The sequence below is a fragment of the Ursus americanus genome, chromosome 8 (genome assembly GCF_024610735.1).
Source record: "Ursus americanus isolate L20-20 chromosome 8, mUrsAme1.1.p, whole genome shotgun sequence".
Taxonomy (NCBI): domain Eukaryota; kingdom Metazoa; phylum Chordata; class Mammalia; order Carnivora; family Ursidae; genus Ursus; species Ursus americanus.
Window position 1 is genome coordinate 29,155,103 of NC_142134.1, and position 19,030 is coordinate 29,174,132.

General features: G+C 35.6%; 1 protein-coding gene across 2 annotated transcripts in view; it reads right to left on the bottom strand.

Annotated features, from left to right (window-relative positions):
* Nucleotides 1-3,103: 3,103 nt before the first annotated feature.
* The window catches only part of MOB1B (MOB kinase activator 1B), a 62,223-nt gene continuing 46,296 nt past the window's right edge, over nt 3,104-19,030 (bottom strand). For both annotated transcript variants that reach the window (XM_087864097.1, XM_045789253.2), the window contains exons 3-6: nt 18,516-18,609; nt 15,180-15,313; nt 12,732-12,895; nt 3,104-9,846 (exon numbers count right to left, since the gene is read on the bottom strand). In XM_087864097.1, coding sequence (XP_087720223.1) covers nt 9,769-9,846; nt 12,732-12,895; nt 15,180-15,313; nt 18,516-18,609 — 470 coding nt within the window. In that variant the 3' untranslated portion in view covers nt 3,104-9,768. The remainder of the gene's footprint in view (nt 9,847-12,731; nt 12,896-15,179; nt 15,314-18,515; nt 18,610-19,030) is intronic.

Sequence of the window (19,030 nt, forward strand, 5' to 3'; positions counted from 1 at the left end):
TCGTCACCAGCCGTGGGCCGGCCTCGACTTTGGAGAAGGCCTTTCCAGTAGGGCCTGTGGAGATAAACAGAGCGTCTGGAACAGAACTGGCTGGGAACTAGTGTGTGGTAGAAAAATCAAACGGATAACCCTGTGTAATCAGCCTGGAGGATAACCATCAGGCCTAAGTGCCGCTGGGCACACCAGCCCTCGGGAGATGTATGGCACTCTTGCTGTGGCACTGTTTCGGGATCTGTTCTTGAATTAACTCGCGGTCCAGGGCGGGAAATCCCACCATTAGCCCGACTTAGCAGTGAGGAACCGCACTGAGGGGCTGCTTGTTCAAAGTCTCCAAGGGCAGTGGGTGAATCTGACACAGGAATTTACGCAGTCAGACGCCACTCCACAGCAAACTTTTCCTGATCTCTCTCAAACCCCTCTCCATTTGATTTGAGTCCCATTTATGTTGAAAGAATATGTCACCCCAGAATATGCCACTATGGCACACACATTACTGCGAAACAAAGGTACTTTAGAAATAGTGCAAGGACACTCTGCCCCTCTTTTGTCCCCACTAAAAGCAGGAGATGAATCTATGTGAAAGCTATCCTCCCTGTACCAGGAGGGTAGAGTGCCTCCTTATCACCAGGTGGAGAATTTAGAACCGAGAAGGCCTAATAACAAAACTTGCTACCTCACGAATTACCCCAAACCCATTTGTCTTGTCAATTTTAATTTATTGTTTGTCTAAAAGATACAATGACCTACTTTGGTCATTCCTTTGAATTTCATATGTTTATGGAGCTCCCGTATATATAATTAAATTTGGTTTCCTCCTGTTGATCTATGTTGTGTCAATGTAATTATTAGACCAGGCAGAACTTAAAATAAGGGAAAAATTTTTCTGTCCCTACAATGCTATGCAAAAGTTACCACACTGTGTAGGTTTCTGTTCATCATGACTATAGATAGCTTAATTTTACATGCCCTACACCTGGCACATAGTTAACAAACGCTGAATTTTTGCACACCTCTGTGCCATGAAATTTGCTAGAAGACTCATCTAGCTAGGGATAGGTGCAGTGTAGAAACACCCAAAATTCATTTTTAATCTTGGTAAAGATATGGTAAACACACTACCCACTCTAGAAGTTCCTGAGTTCAAATGGTCTATCTATAGAAACCAAAGACCCTGTTACTCTTTTTTTAACCTTGCAATTACCATCAGACCTGAAATGCATCTTAATGGTTAAGAGTCAGAAGAGGAGTAAACGGTGAATCCATTCTAAGAAATAGAAGGCAGAAATGAAAATGTGAATTCATGGGGAACTTTAGAATAAAAACAGCAAAGCATTTAAAACATTCTTTAATAAAAACATTCTTTGTTAACATCCCTGTAAGTATTTTGTTATTATGTTTATTACTTTTATCCCCCTAGTGATTAGCAGTAGGGTCCTTGAAATGAAAAAGCCTAACGCTTGTCATCAGGGATGGCAAAGAAGCCAGGGAATCCACAGGGTGTTACATTCCAACCCAAGCTTAGAAAACCCATGAAATGGTAAAGATATTAGCAGTACTGAGAGAGGAGTAAGGCAGGGTGAATGAGACCTTCAACAGGAGCAATGTAGAAGAAAAGGAAGAAATTCCATATGGATCAGATAAAGATGTTTAGAGTTGAGGAGTAGGATTCCCCAAGTGTGGTTTCCACAAAAGAAAAGTAGCGTAACTCCAAGACTGAGAGGTTTAAGCAGTGGAAAATTAAAAAACTGGTTTCAAATCCCAGCTCTGCCAGATTCTGGCTGTGAGAACTTGAGTTCCTCAAAGCTTAAAAGTGTTCCTTAAAAACACGAAGTAAATGGGGGAAAGAGGGAAACCTAGCTTTCCTGGCATCAGGTTCAGCATAATTTACCATTTTCCTAAATAACCTTTGGATAATACAAGGAAGAAATAAGAGAAAAGCACTTTTAAAATCTCCTTGATTTTGGGGGCACCCGGGTGGCTCAGTTAAGTGTCTGACTCTTGGTTTCAGCTCAGGTCATGACTGATCTCAGGGTCATGAGGTCGAGCTGTGCATTGGACTCCAGGCTCGGTGCAGAGTCTGCTTGAGATGCTTCCCTCCTCTGCTCCTTCTGCTCCCACTCAATCTCTAAAATAAATTAATAAATTCTTAAAAAAAAATTCCTTGATTTTTATCCATAACCCCTTATCTGAAACCCTTGCAGCCAGATATTTCAGAATGCAAAAATTTTTGGATTTTAGAAAAGAAATACAGTCGTGTAGTACATATATATGTAACCTCCCTGCAGAGGTATTAAATCAAATACACAGATAATTTGTAGTGAAACATAGGTTTCACATTAAGTGGGATAAAAACTATTAACTTCAGATCAGGTTAAGTTTGCGTGAAATTCAAGAAAATACTTTGTTTTCCAAGCTTTTCAGATTTTTTTAAAATTAATTATTTATTTGCCAGAGAGAGCGAGAGCACACAAGCAGGGGGCGAGGCAGGCAGAGGGAGAAGCAGGCTCGAAATTGTGTTCATTGGATACTCATGGGATCATGACCTGAGCTGAAGGCAGCCCCTTAACCAACTGAGCCACCGAGGTGCCCCATACTATAAGTACAATAGCAAAATAACATGCTAGAAGGGCATAGCAGGGAGCCATCAGTCCTATACAGTTCCTTATCAAAGAAAGCTATATTATGCTGTATGCTTGTAAAGGTAAACTCAGGTCATCAAGAAAATGTGACACTGTACTAATTAGGCTGTTTAAAACAGGAGTATAACATTTATTAAACATAAACATGGTTGCTTTAAAGAATATTTAGAACTTGATACCAAAATGCATCATTCCAAATAATATTATATAATGAAGAATTAACTATTTAAATATAGTACAGTAGAGGCAAGTGAACCTAATTATCGAAGTACAGTTAATTTTTACAGGGGTGTTTATTTCTTTATACACAGTGGATGCTTTATAAATACTGTATGTGCAAAATAACAAGGTGTTTTTATTAAAGTATGAAGGCACAAATCTTATCAGCATGGACTAGTATTTCTACTCCTAATCTTTTCTACAAATACCAGTTAGTGGTATTTGTAGTGGGTGACTGCCTCTAACACAAATGCCTCTAAACTTAAGTATCTCTAAATAATGACACTCTGAGAATACTCTAAAATACACAATTCCTTTTGGATTTTAGGTATCAGGGCAAAATAAAGATCTTCCAATACTATGTATTAATATTCTTTAATGGCCTATTGTGAAAACAAAATATTAGGTAAAAGCTTGATAGAAAGACCAACAAATAATTATTTTGCTAACTGTTCTCATGGCAGTAGGATATTTAAAGAAAACAAACAAAAGCATTGGCTTCAAGGTCAAGCCTATTTGGGTTTTTAAATCCTAGTCCTGGGGCGCCTGGGTGGCACAGCGGTTAAGCGGCACAGCGGTTAAGCGTCTGCCTTCGGCTCAGGGCGTGATCCCAGCATTCTGGGATCGAGCCCCACATCAGGCTCCTCCGCTATGAGCCTGCTTCTTCCTCTCCCACTCCCCCTGCTTGTGTTCCCTCTCTCGCTGGCTGTCTCTATCTCTGTCAAATAAATAAATAAAAAATCTTTAAAAAATAAAAATAAATAAAAATAAATAAATAAATCCTAGTCCTAATCCGTGACTATACAATTCCTGAGCTTACAATTTTCCAGTATGTAAGAGAGTGAGATACTAACCTCTGGTTGTTGTGAACTTATTAAAAATATTGCCTAACAGGGGCACCTGGGTGGCTTAGTTGTTAAGTGTCCAGCTCTTGGTTTCGGCTCAGGTCATGATCTCATGGGTTGTGGGACGGAGCCTCACGTCAGGCTCCATGTTCAGCAAGGAGTCTGCTTCAAGATTCTCTCTCTCTGCCTGTCTTCCAACTCGCGTGCATGCATCCGTGTGCTCTCTCTCTCTAAAATAATGCTTAACAAATTTTAAATGTCCAACTTTTCCATACTTTTAATATTTCCCTAGGAATGTGTTTAATGTGGGAACATCTATAACAAAAATAATCAGTAATGCAAAGTCAGGATTCATGGCCAAACATAACTATTTAATTTTTTAAATAAACATTGTTTCTTCCTTTAAAAAAAAAAAACCTAGAATTTAAATATTTCCCATCCCATCACATACAAGTCTCTATACATTATTTACATCTCTCAATTAAACATATTACAGATTTTCTGACATTCAGTATCCTCTTTTAAAATAAAATGATGAAGCAGTTAAACTTTGATCAGTAATAACTAGAATTTGAATAATCTTGGCACAGTTTTCAATATAGTGTTCATGTTGCATTTCATATTTTAGACCATTTCCCCATCCAGCTACTTAAAACAGAGAAAAATTGTGTATCTCCATGAGAACAGGATCCCTGTCTTTTGCATTCTCTGCAATATTTACACAGTGCGAATGCTGCCACTATGCTTCCATCATATGGCAGTGGCAGTATTCAGCTTTTGTCTTCAGAAATGATCTCTATTCAACTTTTAAGTCTTGTCATGTTTATTGTATTCTCTCTCAACTAGATTTCATGACAGTTTCTTGATAATTTAAGTAATAATGTATAGGAAAATTTCAAATAGAACAAAAGCTAAGTGTTCCCCACAGGATTAGGGCCCTTACCACCTTAGTTATGCATGTACAAAAATAACAAATACAATCTAGTGGTTGTAAAAAACTATTTCCCCTAAAAATAGTTATCTCTGCAGAACAACTTAAGGAGAAACATGTTCTTAACATGAAAATGCACTAATCTATTTTACAACCTGCACAAGTATTTCAGAACAAAATAAAAATGAAAACATGTGCAAAATACCAACATATAAGAATTTAATAATACACAGAAGAAAAATTAAATATTAACAAAAAATTTAAATCACTAATAATCTCAGGTTCCGTGACATAATTTAAATGAAGCTGTCAACCATAACAAACCAAAAATGCTTATATAAGTTGCACCTTCCAACCCTTCTGCCAATGTATTGACAGAAAGTACTTCAGAATAACTAACAAGAAGGACCCACACAATCAACCTACCTATTTTGTTTTCTTAGTGCTATGGGGATCGGGAGGTGGGAAGTCAATAGTGTAAGAAGTAATTTAAGGAAAAGGAGATGACAGAATGAAAAAAGGCGAGTGATTTCAGTATCTTTGAGAACTGTAATCTAAAATATTCTATTGCATAGCATTACATGCAGAAAAAAACTTGTTTCATACTTGCAAAACTTAGATTATTCAATATTTTAATCTGTATTTTCTCTCTTGTCAAAATGTAAGTACCAGTTCAGATATAAATGGAAGACATGGAACACAATATTATACCTTTAAAATAAATTATTCTCTATGATTAACTCATTAGGAACATCTTAAAAACTCAAATTGTTTACAGTCAGAATTGCTATATCTTAAACTTTTCCATTAAATCTTGACATATCTTTATCTCTAAATATTAATCTCATACACCATTAAACTGATCCTGAAAAACAGTAATTCCTATGGGTAAATCTTAACATTATGACAAAACTCTAATATTTAGGTTATTTCAGGAGTGGTTCTTAAAGTACAGATCCAGAATAGCGTTTCTAAAAATTGGGTCTATTCTTTAGTATTTCAGATTAAGTTTCAAAATAAGTTTTCCCCTTGGTATGCAGTCACATTTTCAAATTACAAATATACTTCTGGTCCCACATCTTTTAAAAAGACATTCAAAATTTTAAAAGTTATAAATGATATATGAAATGATTATACAATTTAAAATATTTTATCTGTGATACGCAGGCTTAACTCAGCATAATTATTATATAAAATTTATTCCAATTTCTTTGTACAATGATCTGTAGTCTTTAAAGTCACATTGTTCATTTGAGTGAAAATATGTTTAAAAAGTAAAGGCTGTTGTTACTTTAAGCTACTTCTATCTTAAATATTGGCTCCATTTTTTCTTACTATCCCTTCAAACAAGACTATCTTGTTTTTTGAGATAAAATTCAAAAGTTATCAGGGAAAGAAACAAAAGTAGAAAACAAGAAATAGACTTTGATTTTTTAAATTATTATATTTAACTGTAAGGTAATTAAACTAAATTTTTAAAAATTAAATAAAACCTATACATCCAAATGATACTGTCTGCTTCAAAGTAGTGACATCAGGAAACTATTCCTTTATTAAATGATGCTACCAATGCTCAAAACATTCTCTTCTGCAAATTCAGAACCTACCTACGGCAGTCTTTTGAACTTCTCTAACGGTTCAGTTCTAAGAGAACAGTAGAGTAGAGTTCGTTTGGTGACGGAGATAGGTCATACTAAGCTGTCAAAAGTTTTCAGTGCAACTAAAATGATGAAATAGATTTTTTGCATAGTCATAAGCCAATTCTCAAGGCATCTCTAAAAATGTTCCAAAAACAATATACCTTCAAAACATAGCTGGAAAGAGGAGTGCTCCTCCAGGAACCACTAAGAAGATCAACTCTCATTTGGATGTTTAAGGTATGACATACTTATTTTAAAAGAAAGTCCTACAACTTAGTAATTGTATCTCACATATTTTACCATTTCAGTGGTTATCAAAACCTCTCTCAGAGAGGGTGTCCATAAAGGTATAAAAGAAATGTCATTTTGCTATTTTCCCATAAGCAAGGGAAATGCTAATACATAAAATGGAGTTTGGTGATTACATGTAAAATATAAATATCCACATCATCTGTATTTCCTGAAGATAAGAGATTGTAGTGTTTTATCTTTCCTGATAAGCCAGGCAGCAACTCAGTCTGAGATATATTACACACTACACCTGTCTTCTCCCACCTAATATATTTTATGCTGACCCTTTAGAATTTACAAATGACAAAAGTAGAAAGAGCAATCTAAAATCTTTCAATGTAAAGTAAACTGACCACCAACACCTCTACCAGCTAAACTAACACGTGCTACTGTTTTAATGCAGTCTAATGCCATGGTTTTTATGGGAAACAAAATAATCAAGTCAGCAAATGAAATCCAGTAGCACCATCTACTGCTTAGTAAAAGATTTTCACTCTTTGTTACTAATTTCTCTCCACCACCATTATTTCATCATTTAAAATCATTCCTAAAACTTGCTTCAACATTTAACCAAAGCATTGTGACAATACTATGTTAACTTACTATTTTATATTTTATGCTTTTATTAGTGGATGAAAAAACCAACTTTTGCTCTTTATCTCTGTATACAGAGCAAGGGGGAAAATCATTATCTTCCTTATTTATAAATTAAGAGATCTGGAAAGAATCTAATTCACATTTATAAGCAAAATCTGCTGTAAAACCAAGATTTGATCCTTATTCTATAAAGGACACCTTACTAATGTTCATGGGAACTAATCAAAGCAATATTTTGTTAAATCCGTTATTTCTCACATGCTCTCGTGAGTGTTTCCTTACCTATAGCCATGTAACACCATGTACAATTCCAGGCCTCTCCCTGGGAGAACTTCTCTACTTTGTTACCATATATACACTTACACATCTCCTTACTTCCTAATAAAACCTGTTGAAAGGAATACTCAGAAGAAGGCACCTGAGATTCTGAAACAGTGACAACAAACTCCTATCTACATACAGTAGGAAAGTAGGACCTACTACTAAACATTAATTTATAGAAACATTTTTCCATTTTTACAGTGTTACTACTGTATAAGGCTTAAAAAGAGCAAGAACAATTTTTCACTATTCTCTACACTTGGCTACTGCAACCCCTTTGTTAGTGGGTTGATACAAAATCAAATGCAGTATGGAAGACTACTTGAAAAATCACGTGCTTCATTTTCATAAAGAAATAGGACCCAAAATTATTTGACACCAAATTTTATTTTTTAATCAACCACAGTGGCTGATGTCACATCTTTGGATAATAAAAGATTTATTTTAAGAAAATCAGCTTGTTCTCACTGCAATTTGTCAATAAACATTACCAGTAAGTGTCCAATATTTGCCTCCGCCAGGCTCTCCTGTTACACTTCTATTGGTACTTGAAGAATGATTGTTAGAAATGAAATGGAGAAAAAGGCAGTTCCTAGTGATAATCACAATGATATTAAATTGTATCACTGCTCTCCTTGTTAATGGCAAAAACAAACTGATTTCATTTTAGATTCTTTCCTGCTGACCATTTTTGTCTATGTAATTTCAGAACAAGATTTCTATTCTACTAGGAAAAAGGTGTGTATTTCAAACTGAAGGAAGAGTATATATAGGTAACTGAAGGAAAGAGATTTACTAGAAATGACTAAAATTGGAAGTCTGAAAAAGATATTTCTTGAGAATAAAACTGAAGTAAAAAATGCTAATATTATTTTAAAAACTAAGTTTCTGAACTTTTTACTCATGGGAATAATTCACTAGAAAGTCATGACAAATAAAATGTAAAAGTTAATACTACTGAATTAACACCTTCATTGTTTGATATCACTGCAAAGAAAAAGATTTCCTTTCACAGTGTAAAAATTAGAAGTCAGAATGCTTCAAATTGGGCCTATCATAAGCAAAGAAGGTACTGTATCATTTTAAAATGACAGGCAAACACCAGCTCCATTCACTGAATGGAAATGCTGGAGCGTTATCAATTTCCCCAAACAGTCCTTAAATTCCATGTTTAATGTCTACACCTAAAATTAATAATTTATTTTTAACTTCTCATGGAAGTTGATTCCTAAAAGGAAGTCTCTAAGACTTTGTTTACAAGAAATTGATTAAAATCTTCATGCCACTCTATTCAAGGATTTTAAGACAAGACTTTTTGAACTTGACTCACCATATTTATCCCATCTATAGCTCCCATACAAATTAACCCTCCCAACCAAATACACACTCCTATCCATCCCCTCCTCTTCAAAGTAGAAGGGAATTCTGTAGACTTATGGCTCATTTGGCAATTGCTAAGAAACCTCACAGTTCAGCATCACCTCTGAAGATGGCAAACCTATATACAACCTGAATTTTTACACCTACAGTGCAGTTAACATGTAGAAAGAAGCTAAAATGCAATAGGTATTACACTTCAACATCCTTAAGTATCAATATCACAGATATCAAGAGATGGAAAAAGACCTGCTTGTAGAACTTTAAGCATCTGTTGAACAGAATTACCACCAATATCAAAAATAATACTAATTTTCTATGTTCTACATGCACACCTTTACAAATTGTGTTTCTTCAATGTAGTAAAAGCTGGAGATAACCAATTTAGGTAACTATGGCTTTTATCATAGATATTTTAAAACATGCATTAGTAAGTGCCCTGGGTAGTAGTCCTAATATTTCAAGCCCTGTTCAGTTCTATGTCTGTGCTTCGCACCTCAGAAGTGAGCCTGCCAAGGCACTTAAAAACATAAGTCTTTTGGGGACTTCAAAAATTGGCCACAATTTACACAACACAGAACCCCCATCCGTCAGCAGTCCAATCAAGTATGCATTTTCTTTCAACACACAGAATTATCAAAAAGTTTGCAAGTAATCAAACCAAGTAATAAAACAAAAACTGTATGCCACTAGGACAAAATTTACCCCTATCAAATATAGAGAGAATGGTTCTTGGCTTCCTCTAGCAACAGAATATGGTTTCATTTATTCAGAACAAAGAAAAACTAACCCAAATAAGCCCCCCAAATCTAGGACAAAAATGACTGAGATAAAAATAAAACACAACAAAATCCATATACACTCCACACACTTCATTTGAGGGACAACTTGCACAGCTCTTCATCCTTTTATCTGTCCTTTGAGGTGAGTTTTTCAATCAGTTCTTGAAGTGGTGCAAGTTCTCTTCTATCAATAAGGTTGAATTCCTATGCATGATAAAGACAGGAAAAAACAGTCATTCCAAAGCAGATTTCTTTTAACATTTGTTGGAAATTAGCTTTCAAAGTAAATAAAAGTCTAATCTTTTTTTCAAAAAAATGTTTTTCTCTTCCCTAGCTGTGTCTTCCTTAGACAAATCACTTAAGCACTTTGGATATTGTGTTGTACATGTCTATAACATTAGGGTAAATCCCCCTACCTCATAAAATTACTGTGGGGATGAAATGTGATACTGTGTATTAACCACTTCATGTAACCCCTGGCATAAAGTGATTACTCAGTAAGTGGGAGCGCTGCTTCTTGTTAAAAGGGAATAATCTGAGTATCATTTAGATACAGTCAACCAAGTGGGGACCAAAAAATCTAGCATCTCAGGCAAATTGCAGCATTATAAGAAGAGTGAAAGAGTTAACACCTGCAAGCTATCATGAAATGGGGTATGAGAATAACGTGAGTAATATGGAATCCACAATGATAAATAAAATCCTATAAGAAACAAATTAGAAAGCCTGGATTCAATTTTTGCTTCTTTAGAAATTCCACCCATCATGCTAAAGTTCAATTCTGAATAGATTCCCTTGTCCTATAAAATTATAAGGCTAATAAATATTGACTATCTATATACTTTGATCTTCTGCCATGGTGGGGCATTCTGAGCTCCCATTTTCATTCATTTATTAACATGATCATATGCCAACCACTACAGTAAATAGTGGGGGGAAGCATTAAGGGCATTAAGAGCAAGCCTACCCCTAAGCTTTGTGGGATCTGGACTAAGAACACAAATGGATATATATCATATGACTATTTAATTTTACATTAAGCTAATACATTGTTAAGTAAAACATGTTCTATTTTCCCGCCTTGACAAATGTGCCTTCATAGTGACCAGGAAAACAGATTCAAATTTAGAATTCTCAAAATTCCTCAGGATTCTCACTGGAAAGAAGTAACATGAGGAGAGCCTGTCCCTGACCCTCAGCAAACCTCCCTGATCTTCCAACCCCCAGCTCCACCCTGCACTCCAAGGGACCTAACTTGTAGGAGTGTGACACCTGGCTGGTTTATATAGGCCATTGCCACACACCCTCACAAATTGCTGCCATCTGACTACCCCCTAAATCTAGAGGTACACATGTCAGAGATATGACCTTCCCTTGAAAGAATGGACCCAAGGATAAGATCCATGTTGATGCTGGAAATACAAATGGGACCATGTGGAAAGGAAATTCTGACGTGTCAGGTACCTAAGCACAAACCAGTGGAATCTGGGAGGTATGTTCTTTGCCCTATGGGTCCCTTACACTGCAGGGAGTACAGCTAAAGAAGGGTCAGAATAGGGTTCTCTAAATAGTGAGGCCCAGGGCAGAGGCCCCTCTTGCTCAGTCAAGGGGTGACTGTATAACTAATGGACCTACCTACCTTTAAGAAGGTCACAGTGTCTTGAGATATAAAAAGGCTCAGATGTGGTAAATGCTGTATTTATCAATCCCCTACTATTTGCTAGGAGTTGAGAGATAACACTGTACTTTAAGATAAGGTCATACAGGGGTGCATGGGTGGCTCAGTTGGTTGGGCATCTGATTTCATCTCAGGTCATGATCTCAGTCGGGGTCCTGAGATCAAACGCCATCATGTGATGGGATCTGCACTCAGTAGGGAGTCCGCCTCCCCTCTCCCTCTGCCTCTCCCCCTGCTCATGTTCTTTCTGTCTCTCTCTCAAATAAATAAATAAAATCTTAAAAAAAAAAAAAAAGATGAGATCATACAGTAAGATAAAACTAACCCTTCTGGTGGAAGAATATCCTCTCCTAAATCACTAAAACCTGAACATTGGCAATCATATTCTGCCTAAACCAAAGCACAGAATCAAACTTTGAAATAACACTCTTTGTTTCTGTGGGTAGGACACCCATTCTGTAGATGGGATACCATGGTGAAGTAACTGCTCCGAGCAGTACTTTTGGCAAGTTAAGATCTCCTAAAATGTGTTTGTATAGGTGAAATGAAGACACAAAATGTGTGTGTTCAGTATGAGAGGCAGGTAACGAGGGAAAATAGATACATTTTTCTTTAGTGGAGACGGGGTAAGGGGATGGCATTTATATGTCCACAGATATAAAAAAATTACACAGATTCAAGACTTGGACTTCTGCCTATCATCTACCCTCTCAACCTCCACCAAAAAAAAGATGGTCAGCTTAAACATTTCCACCTCTTTTTTCACGCCTGCCTATTAGTGGCCTAATTATTATAGCAGGATGAAAATATCCAACTTCTCCTAGTCTACACCTCTGAGCACTAAAGAGAGAAGGAAGAAGAGTCAGAAAAAAGACTAATGGACCTCTGGAATAGCAATACTCTTTGGGACTTTTTTTCATCTTTGTATATAATGAGTAGTACCTAACTTAAAAATTATTCAGAACATGGTTTTAAAAAGGAGGAAAAAAAGGTATTATATACAAAGTCCATTTCCAGGCCAGAATATGCTAAAAAAAAAAAAAAAATCTAGGGCAAACAGGAAGTGAGGGTTAAGACGATTAGGAGGAATGCTAATATGCTAAAGGTACCAAGTTCATCTATAGGCCTGCCAAACTAGCCAGATTCCTAATTCAGTCCCTCCATATAGCCTGTTAAATGAAGCAAATTCAAGGCAAGACCTCTCAGATCCATTTTAGACTTGCATGCCACCAACTTGGAGATGAATGGAATTCAGAAACAAAAGGCCTTGTCATCATGGCAAGTATAAAAGAGGATAAAGACTAGACAGAGAAGGCAGATTTTATCCTAACAGTACGGATGCAGGATTTACCTTGGAACTCTGCTGATAACTGGTTTTATCAAGCAAAAAAGGCCTCCTAATTCAACTTACCTGGACAAAAAAAATAAAGTGCTTGAATGATGTATTGAGATGCGCTTCCTCCTGAAGCTGGATCACAGGGTCAAAATGCTGATGATAAATGTGAGCATAAACCCTAAAGAGGCGTTTGAGTATTGTTTTTGCTACAGACATGAAATTCTTCGGGAACGGGACACCTAATAAAGAGATAAACAACGCCCTCTATTAACAAGAGACAAGAACAAGGCAGTATGAGTTTGTCAACAAATGGCAACATAAATTTACAAGACAAAGCTGAAAAGAAGTATTTGTGAATTACTAATAATACCCACTGTACTTTTCAGAAGTTCTCAACATATCATGGATGAAAATAAACTTCAAAATTTCCATGGAATAAGAACTAGACATTAGCAAGACCCTTAAGCCTCTTATTTACCTACTACTTTACTAAAATGAAATAAATTTATGCCTAAGATGGTAATGAAGCTAAAACTCACACTCATATCCTCAGATTTCTTAACATCAAGTCTCAATACAAATTTTTGCTGAATCCAAACAATGTATTAACCATGTTCAGTTTTGCTTACAATGTTTGCAATATATGTTTATATTTTCTCTATGGAAATTATTTCATTACCCTTCCAGGTCTACATTTATTCTGAAATTAGATGCAGTCCCTCTCAATGAGGTTCATTGTTTTTATGAATAAGAGCACTTTTACAGCATTAAACAAATATAAGACTAGAAAAAAATACAAAATTCCAAGTCCTTTGTTAAAATGGCTAAATGACTCAGACTGGTAAACACAAGCCAAATACTAATACTTCTGGATTCAGTGTTATCGCATTGCTTGCCACTCATTTAAAAATATTATAGGTCACCGGGCGCCTGGCTGGCTCAGTCGGTAGAGCATGCAACTCCTAATCTTGATCGGGGTTGTAGGTTCAAGCCCCATGTTGGGTGTAGAGATAACTTTTTAAAAAAAGTTTTAGATATACCGATAGAAGGTATATAAGATAAACAGATTTTATATATATATATATATATATATATATATATATAGATATAGATATAGATCTAGATCTAGATATATATATCACAAAGAAACATAAGACAAACCAAAAGGAAGGGACACTATATAAATTAGTATGCTTATACTCTTCAAAAAGATCAATGTCATGAAGAACCAAAAAAGACTGAAGCACACATATTCCATACTAAAGAAAGCTACAGAAACATGACAAGTGAATGAAAACAAATGTCAACATTTGTTGGGAACATTTGAAAAATCTGAAGAAGATCTGTAAATTAGACGATAGTATTGTATCATTGTTAAATTCCTGATTTTGATAGTTATACTGTGATTTTCTAAGAAAATGAATAATGAAGCACATTTGGATAAAGGGGCATCATACATACAACTTATTCTCAAACAGTGCAGGAAAAAGAAAACATGAAATTGCGGGGAGGAGAGAGAAGACAAATGTGGTACAACGTTAGCCACTAAAAAATTTGGAAGAAGAAAAAAAATCTGGAAGAAGGATATGCAGGGATTCTTTGCACAATTCTTGCAAATTTTCTAAGCCTAAAATTCAGTCAAAATAAAAAGTAATAAAATATATTATAGGAGATAAAAGATAAGGGGATAGCACTTAACCAAAATGATTCTGATGTATGTAAGTAATGCAGTCCTGAAAAACAGATCTTTTATTACAAAGGCTCCAAAGTATTGTTAAAACATTCAATAAATGTGTCTAAAGCAATCCATAATTACAGCAACTATTTACATTGCTGTCTCCTCCACCATACCCTTCTTTCAAACTCTAAAAGCATAAAATATACTCAAAAAGTTGTTGAAAGAAGAAAAAATTGTTTTTTTCAGAAAACACAAGTTGTAAGAAGTTTGAGAGGGTAAAATCACATGAATTATCTAGATGCAAACAATTTCCACTTGAAAGAAAATATAATTTCCTTAAAAGCAAATATAAAAAAGCAAAAGTCACTCAGTAGATAACAGGCCAACCAGTCAAATCTTGTTTTCTTCTCACCTAGCTTGATTTCACACTGTTAAGATTCACACTGTCGTCATAAATTCAAACTCCCTCTCTGCCACAAATATACTGTAAAACTGGATATAAGTCATATAAACTCCTTCCCTAAACAAGAAATGGATATAACTCAGGCAGATGATACTCCCTGCCTACCCAGTATTCAGTCTCTTTTTTCTGTAACAAAGGCCAAATTCTGTTACTATCCAAGATACTCTAATCTTCTCGTTGTTTAAAATTAGAGGGGGTTTGCACTTAATGTTCATGATAAACTCGGTGTGAAAAAGATAAGACACTTTTAAAATTATAAGGTTAGAAATATTTTGATAGGTATGGTAGTCTAGTATGGTTCCTGGAACAGAGAGCCAATAAGCTCCAGAAACATAAAATTAGATAAATCATAATGGATTCTAATTATACAAAACAATTATACCAATTTTTGATGGAAATAATGTCTCATCATCCAACTGGTCCTGAACCCAAGTCATCAGGTAATCAATATACTTTGGCGCAGAGCACTTAATAGGCTTCTTTATGTTTGTTCCATCTGCCCAATGATACTCGTATCTGTATTGGAAAGATAATAGACACACAGAATATCAGTATATACCTATACAAAATGGGCATATTTTTATATTATATATGTATGTATATTATGAACGTACACAGGACATGTTTTAAACAATCTGCTCCTCTAAAGATATTTTGCACCTGGCATTTAAATTTAGAGCCTTTAAACTGTTACTGGACTATTTTGCATTTATCATGATCCAAACTAAGCAGGTCCCATCAAACTCACTTGTTGTAAGCTTTTCTTTATATACAGCATTTATATTTTAGAATCATACACTGCCATAGTAGAAAACCTAGCTAACTTGCCACTTCTCCACTTCTCTGATAACCATCTTTAATTTTTATGGTTGTTTTTCTTCTTTGAAAAACATTTCTCCTTATGCAATACAATTCTTTAACTTGGGGCTTTAAATTTGGGGTTAAGGATAGAGAATGACATGGAAACTCCAAAGTAACATGCACGAAGAGAATAAGTCAATATCTGAGTACTTCTGGTTGAGGAGCTAAATATGCCTTTAAAGAAAAATGGCAACCCAAATAAAGATGCCTATAGGACCTGGGTATTAACAGAACACTATCCTTTGGTATAATCAACATTTAATGTGTACCCACTACCTGAGAAATACTGTTCTTGACCAAGGGACACGAAAATGAAAGACACTTCCCATACTGTCAAGGAAAATAGACTAGTAGGGGAGATGGGCTTGTAAATGAGTAGGTAAAAATAGTTTGACAAGAATGATAATAGAGTTATACATACACCCACACCCACACAAAACCATAACCTGATTTTTAAGATAAGGAATAAGCACACAGCTGAAACTCCAAATCATAAAAATCTCTAAACTGAACAATCATTTTGTATTTTAGTTTCGAGAAGATTACTTCTACTACCTAGCTTCTCTCTTTGAATCAATTTTGTTATTCTAACCTTGTTCCAGTTTGAACTGACAAAATGATAGGTCAGTGAGTCTAATGAAGAAGGTGAAAGAAAAATATAATGGAAAAATACTACAGAGTATTTTAAATGATGAAAATGATCTTGACAGGTTAAATAAGGAAGCTTTCCATTTAATCATAACTACTTACACCTGAACAATAAACCTTAACACGATACACCTGAAAAAACATTCTAACAGCATACCTCATTGCCAACCCTGGGCAACAGGGATGACTGTCAAGTCTACTTTGAATGTCTTCAAGAGGAGATTCCCCAACATTTGGCATTCTATTCCACTGCTTAATCACTTTCACAGTCAAGGGATCCTTTCTAATCTGAAACTAAAATTCTGAGGGTGACACAAGCTTTTTCTTATTTGATCCTCTCAGGAGACAGAGACAATGAATGGTAGAACTTCCAGCATCATTACTCTTCACTTAAAGACAGGGACTCATCCATGTTTTCTCCCACATGTTAAGAACCCTTAACATTTTTGCCTTTCCTCCCAATCATATTTTTCATTTTGTTAGTGATCAGGTGTTACATACTCATTTTTAAATGCAAAAATCAAAAGCAGACCCAGTTGACCTAAAAATCATTTTCAATATTCTGAATTTTTTTAAGCATACTAACTTTCAATATCCAAAAACTTTTTGAAAAATAAAATTATACACTGCTTATACTTCTACAGTATATAGCTATGATTTCCTGATCCATTCTTCTTCTTTTGTCAAGTTTATACTTAAGATGACTTCATCTTGTAACTCTATTTTGCCCACATTTTTTTTTTGTTCCACTTTTGACAGACCATTCTCTTTGAAATGTATTTCTGTCATCATGGTATGAATTTATCAAATACAAACTGCAAAATATTCATCATTTCTTGGTTAATAATAATAATAAATAATAACTGACAAAATTCTCTGAGCCATTACTCAATAACACCTCGCAAGGGGCCAGTACTAAGCTACTAACAAATGCCTCTCCTCGGTACAATCCCAAGCATCTTCTGCTAAAGATGGCAAAGCATGAGGACAACTGTGTCTTCTCAGCATTAACAATGGACAAAACTTAAGACTCTCAAAATAAAAAGGAAGGGAGGAAGGGTAAGTGGAAAGGAAGGTGGAAGAAGGGAAGGAAGGAGAAGGAAGGGAAGAATAAAAGGAAGAAAGGTAGTTAGAAGGAAGGATGGATGAACAGAAGGAAGAAGAAAAGGAAGATCATTTTTTGTTTTTATAGTATCTTTAAAGCGATCCTATGCCTGTTACTTTTGAAGAATTACATACATTCTTCCTAACCAGCTATTTAGATAAGGTTTCTGTGGAGAAAGTGATCACAGCAGTATTCTAAGTGACAGTAATTCTCCCTAGTTCACAGGATATTGGTATAACATGAGAAAACCTCACAGTAAAATACTAGTCAATTTCAAGGGGGGGAAATGACAAATTTGAGGTAAAGAAACCTTGCAGACACTAAGATGATAAAGTAATCAGGGTTAACATCACCAGCAATGGGATGGTTGACATTGTGTGCCCCCTGATATGATCCTCTGAGAAAAAAATGATCATTTCTATGGTGTCCTGCCAAGAATGCATAGCCTGAATATGGTCATAAGGAAACATCAGACAGACTGTGTCAGGGGTCCCCAAGACCACCCCCAGGTTTATTGATCCAAGCAAACATTTACCAAGTGCTAACTAGGTGGCAGGCACTGTTCTTGCACCAAAAGGGATTTAAATGAAGAGGGAATCTAATAGGTTAAATAAGACATGTATAAATAGTATAACAAAGATATGTAATCACAAAGACAAAAAAGTTAAATAGATCAGATCTAGTCTGAAAAAATCAAATCGTTCATAAGAAAGAAGGATTTGATGTGGGGCTTGCAGATGGGTAAAATTTTTTGGAATATAACCAGATAATGATTGGAGGGAGATGGAAGAGAAGAAAAATATCCAAGAAAATAATGGAATGAGCAAGCTTTCAGAGTGTAAGCAATGGAGGGAATAGTAAGGTGTTTGCGGTAATCCAGTTTGGATAGACCAGAGGAGATTCATAAGCAAACAGAGGAAAGGAAGAAGGAGAATTACACAAGGAGGGCCATAATGCTCTGGCTAAGAAACCTGAACTTAATATATCAGTCATTAGTGAACCACTGAAGGAGATGCTAAGTAGAGAAATTATATGGTCAGAAACTTTCTTCTTATCTAAGAACTTTTAAGTAAAAGTGAGAATTGATCATAAACCATGTCTTACTTTGGGCCAGCTGACATCACTGGACAACTTTCCTCTGTACAGAAATCTGTTATTGTTCCATAAAGCATATTAATCTGATTGAAGAAATCCACAGCTGCAAAGAAGGTATCGGTTATAAGTAAAAAATTAAACTTCAATTTTACTCAAGCAGAATCCTAGATTTATCATGTTCTTTCCTCTACAAAGAAGAGGCGAAAAGCATACACAGAAATCACAATACTTGGCTACTCAGAAATTAGGGGTTTCTGTTTATTAAGTGACTCCCTTAGGAGGGTAAAAAAAACAAGCACAGAGTGGGAGAAATTCTTTGCAACACATATAGCCAACAAAAATTTGGGGGCACCTGGGTGGCTCAGTCAGTTAAGCATCCAACTCTTGATTTCAGCCCAGGTTATAACCTCAAGGTCCTGGGACTGAGCCCCACATCGGGCTCATTGAGCTCTGGCTTAAGATTCTCTCTTTCCCTCTCCCTCAGCCTCTCCCACCATCCCCACCACCTCCCCATCCCCACTCGT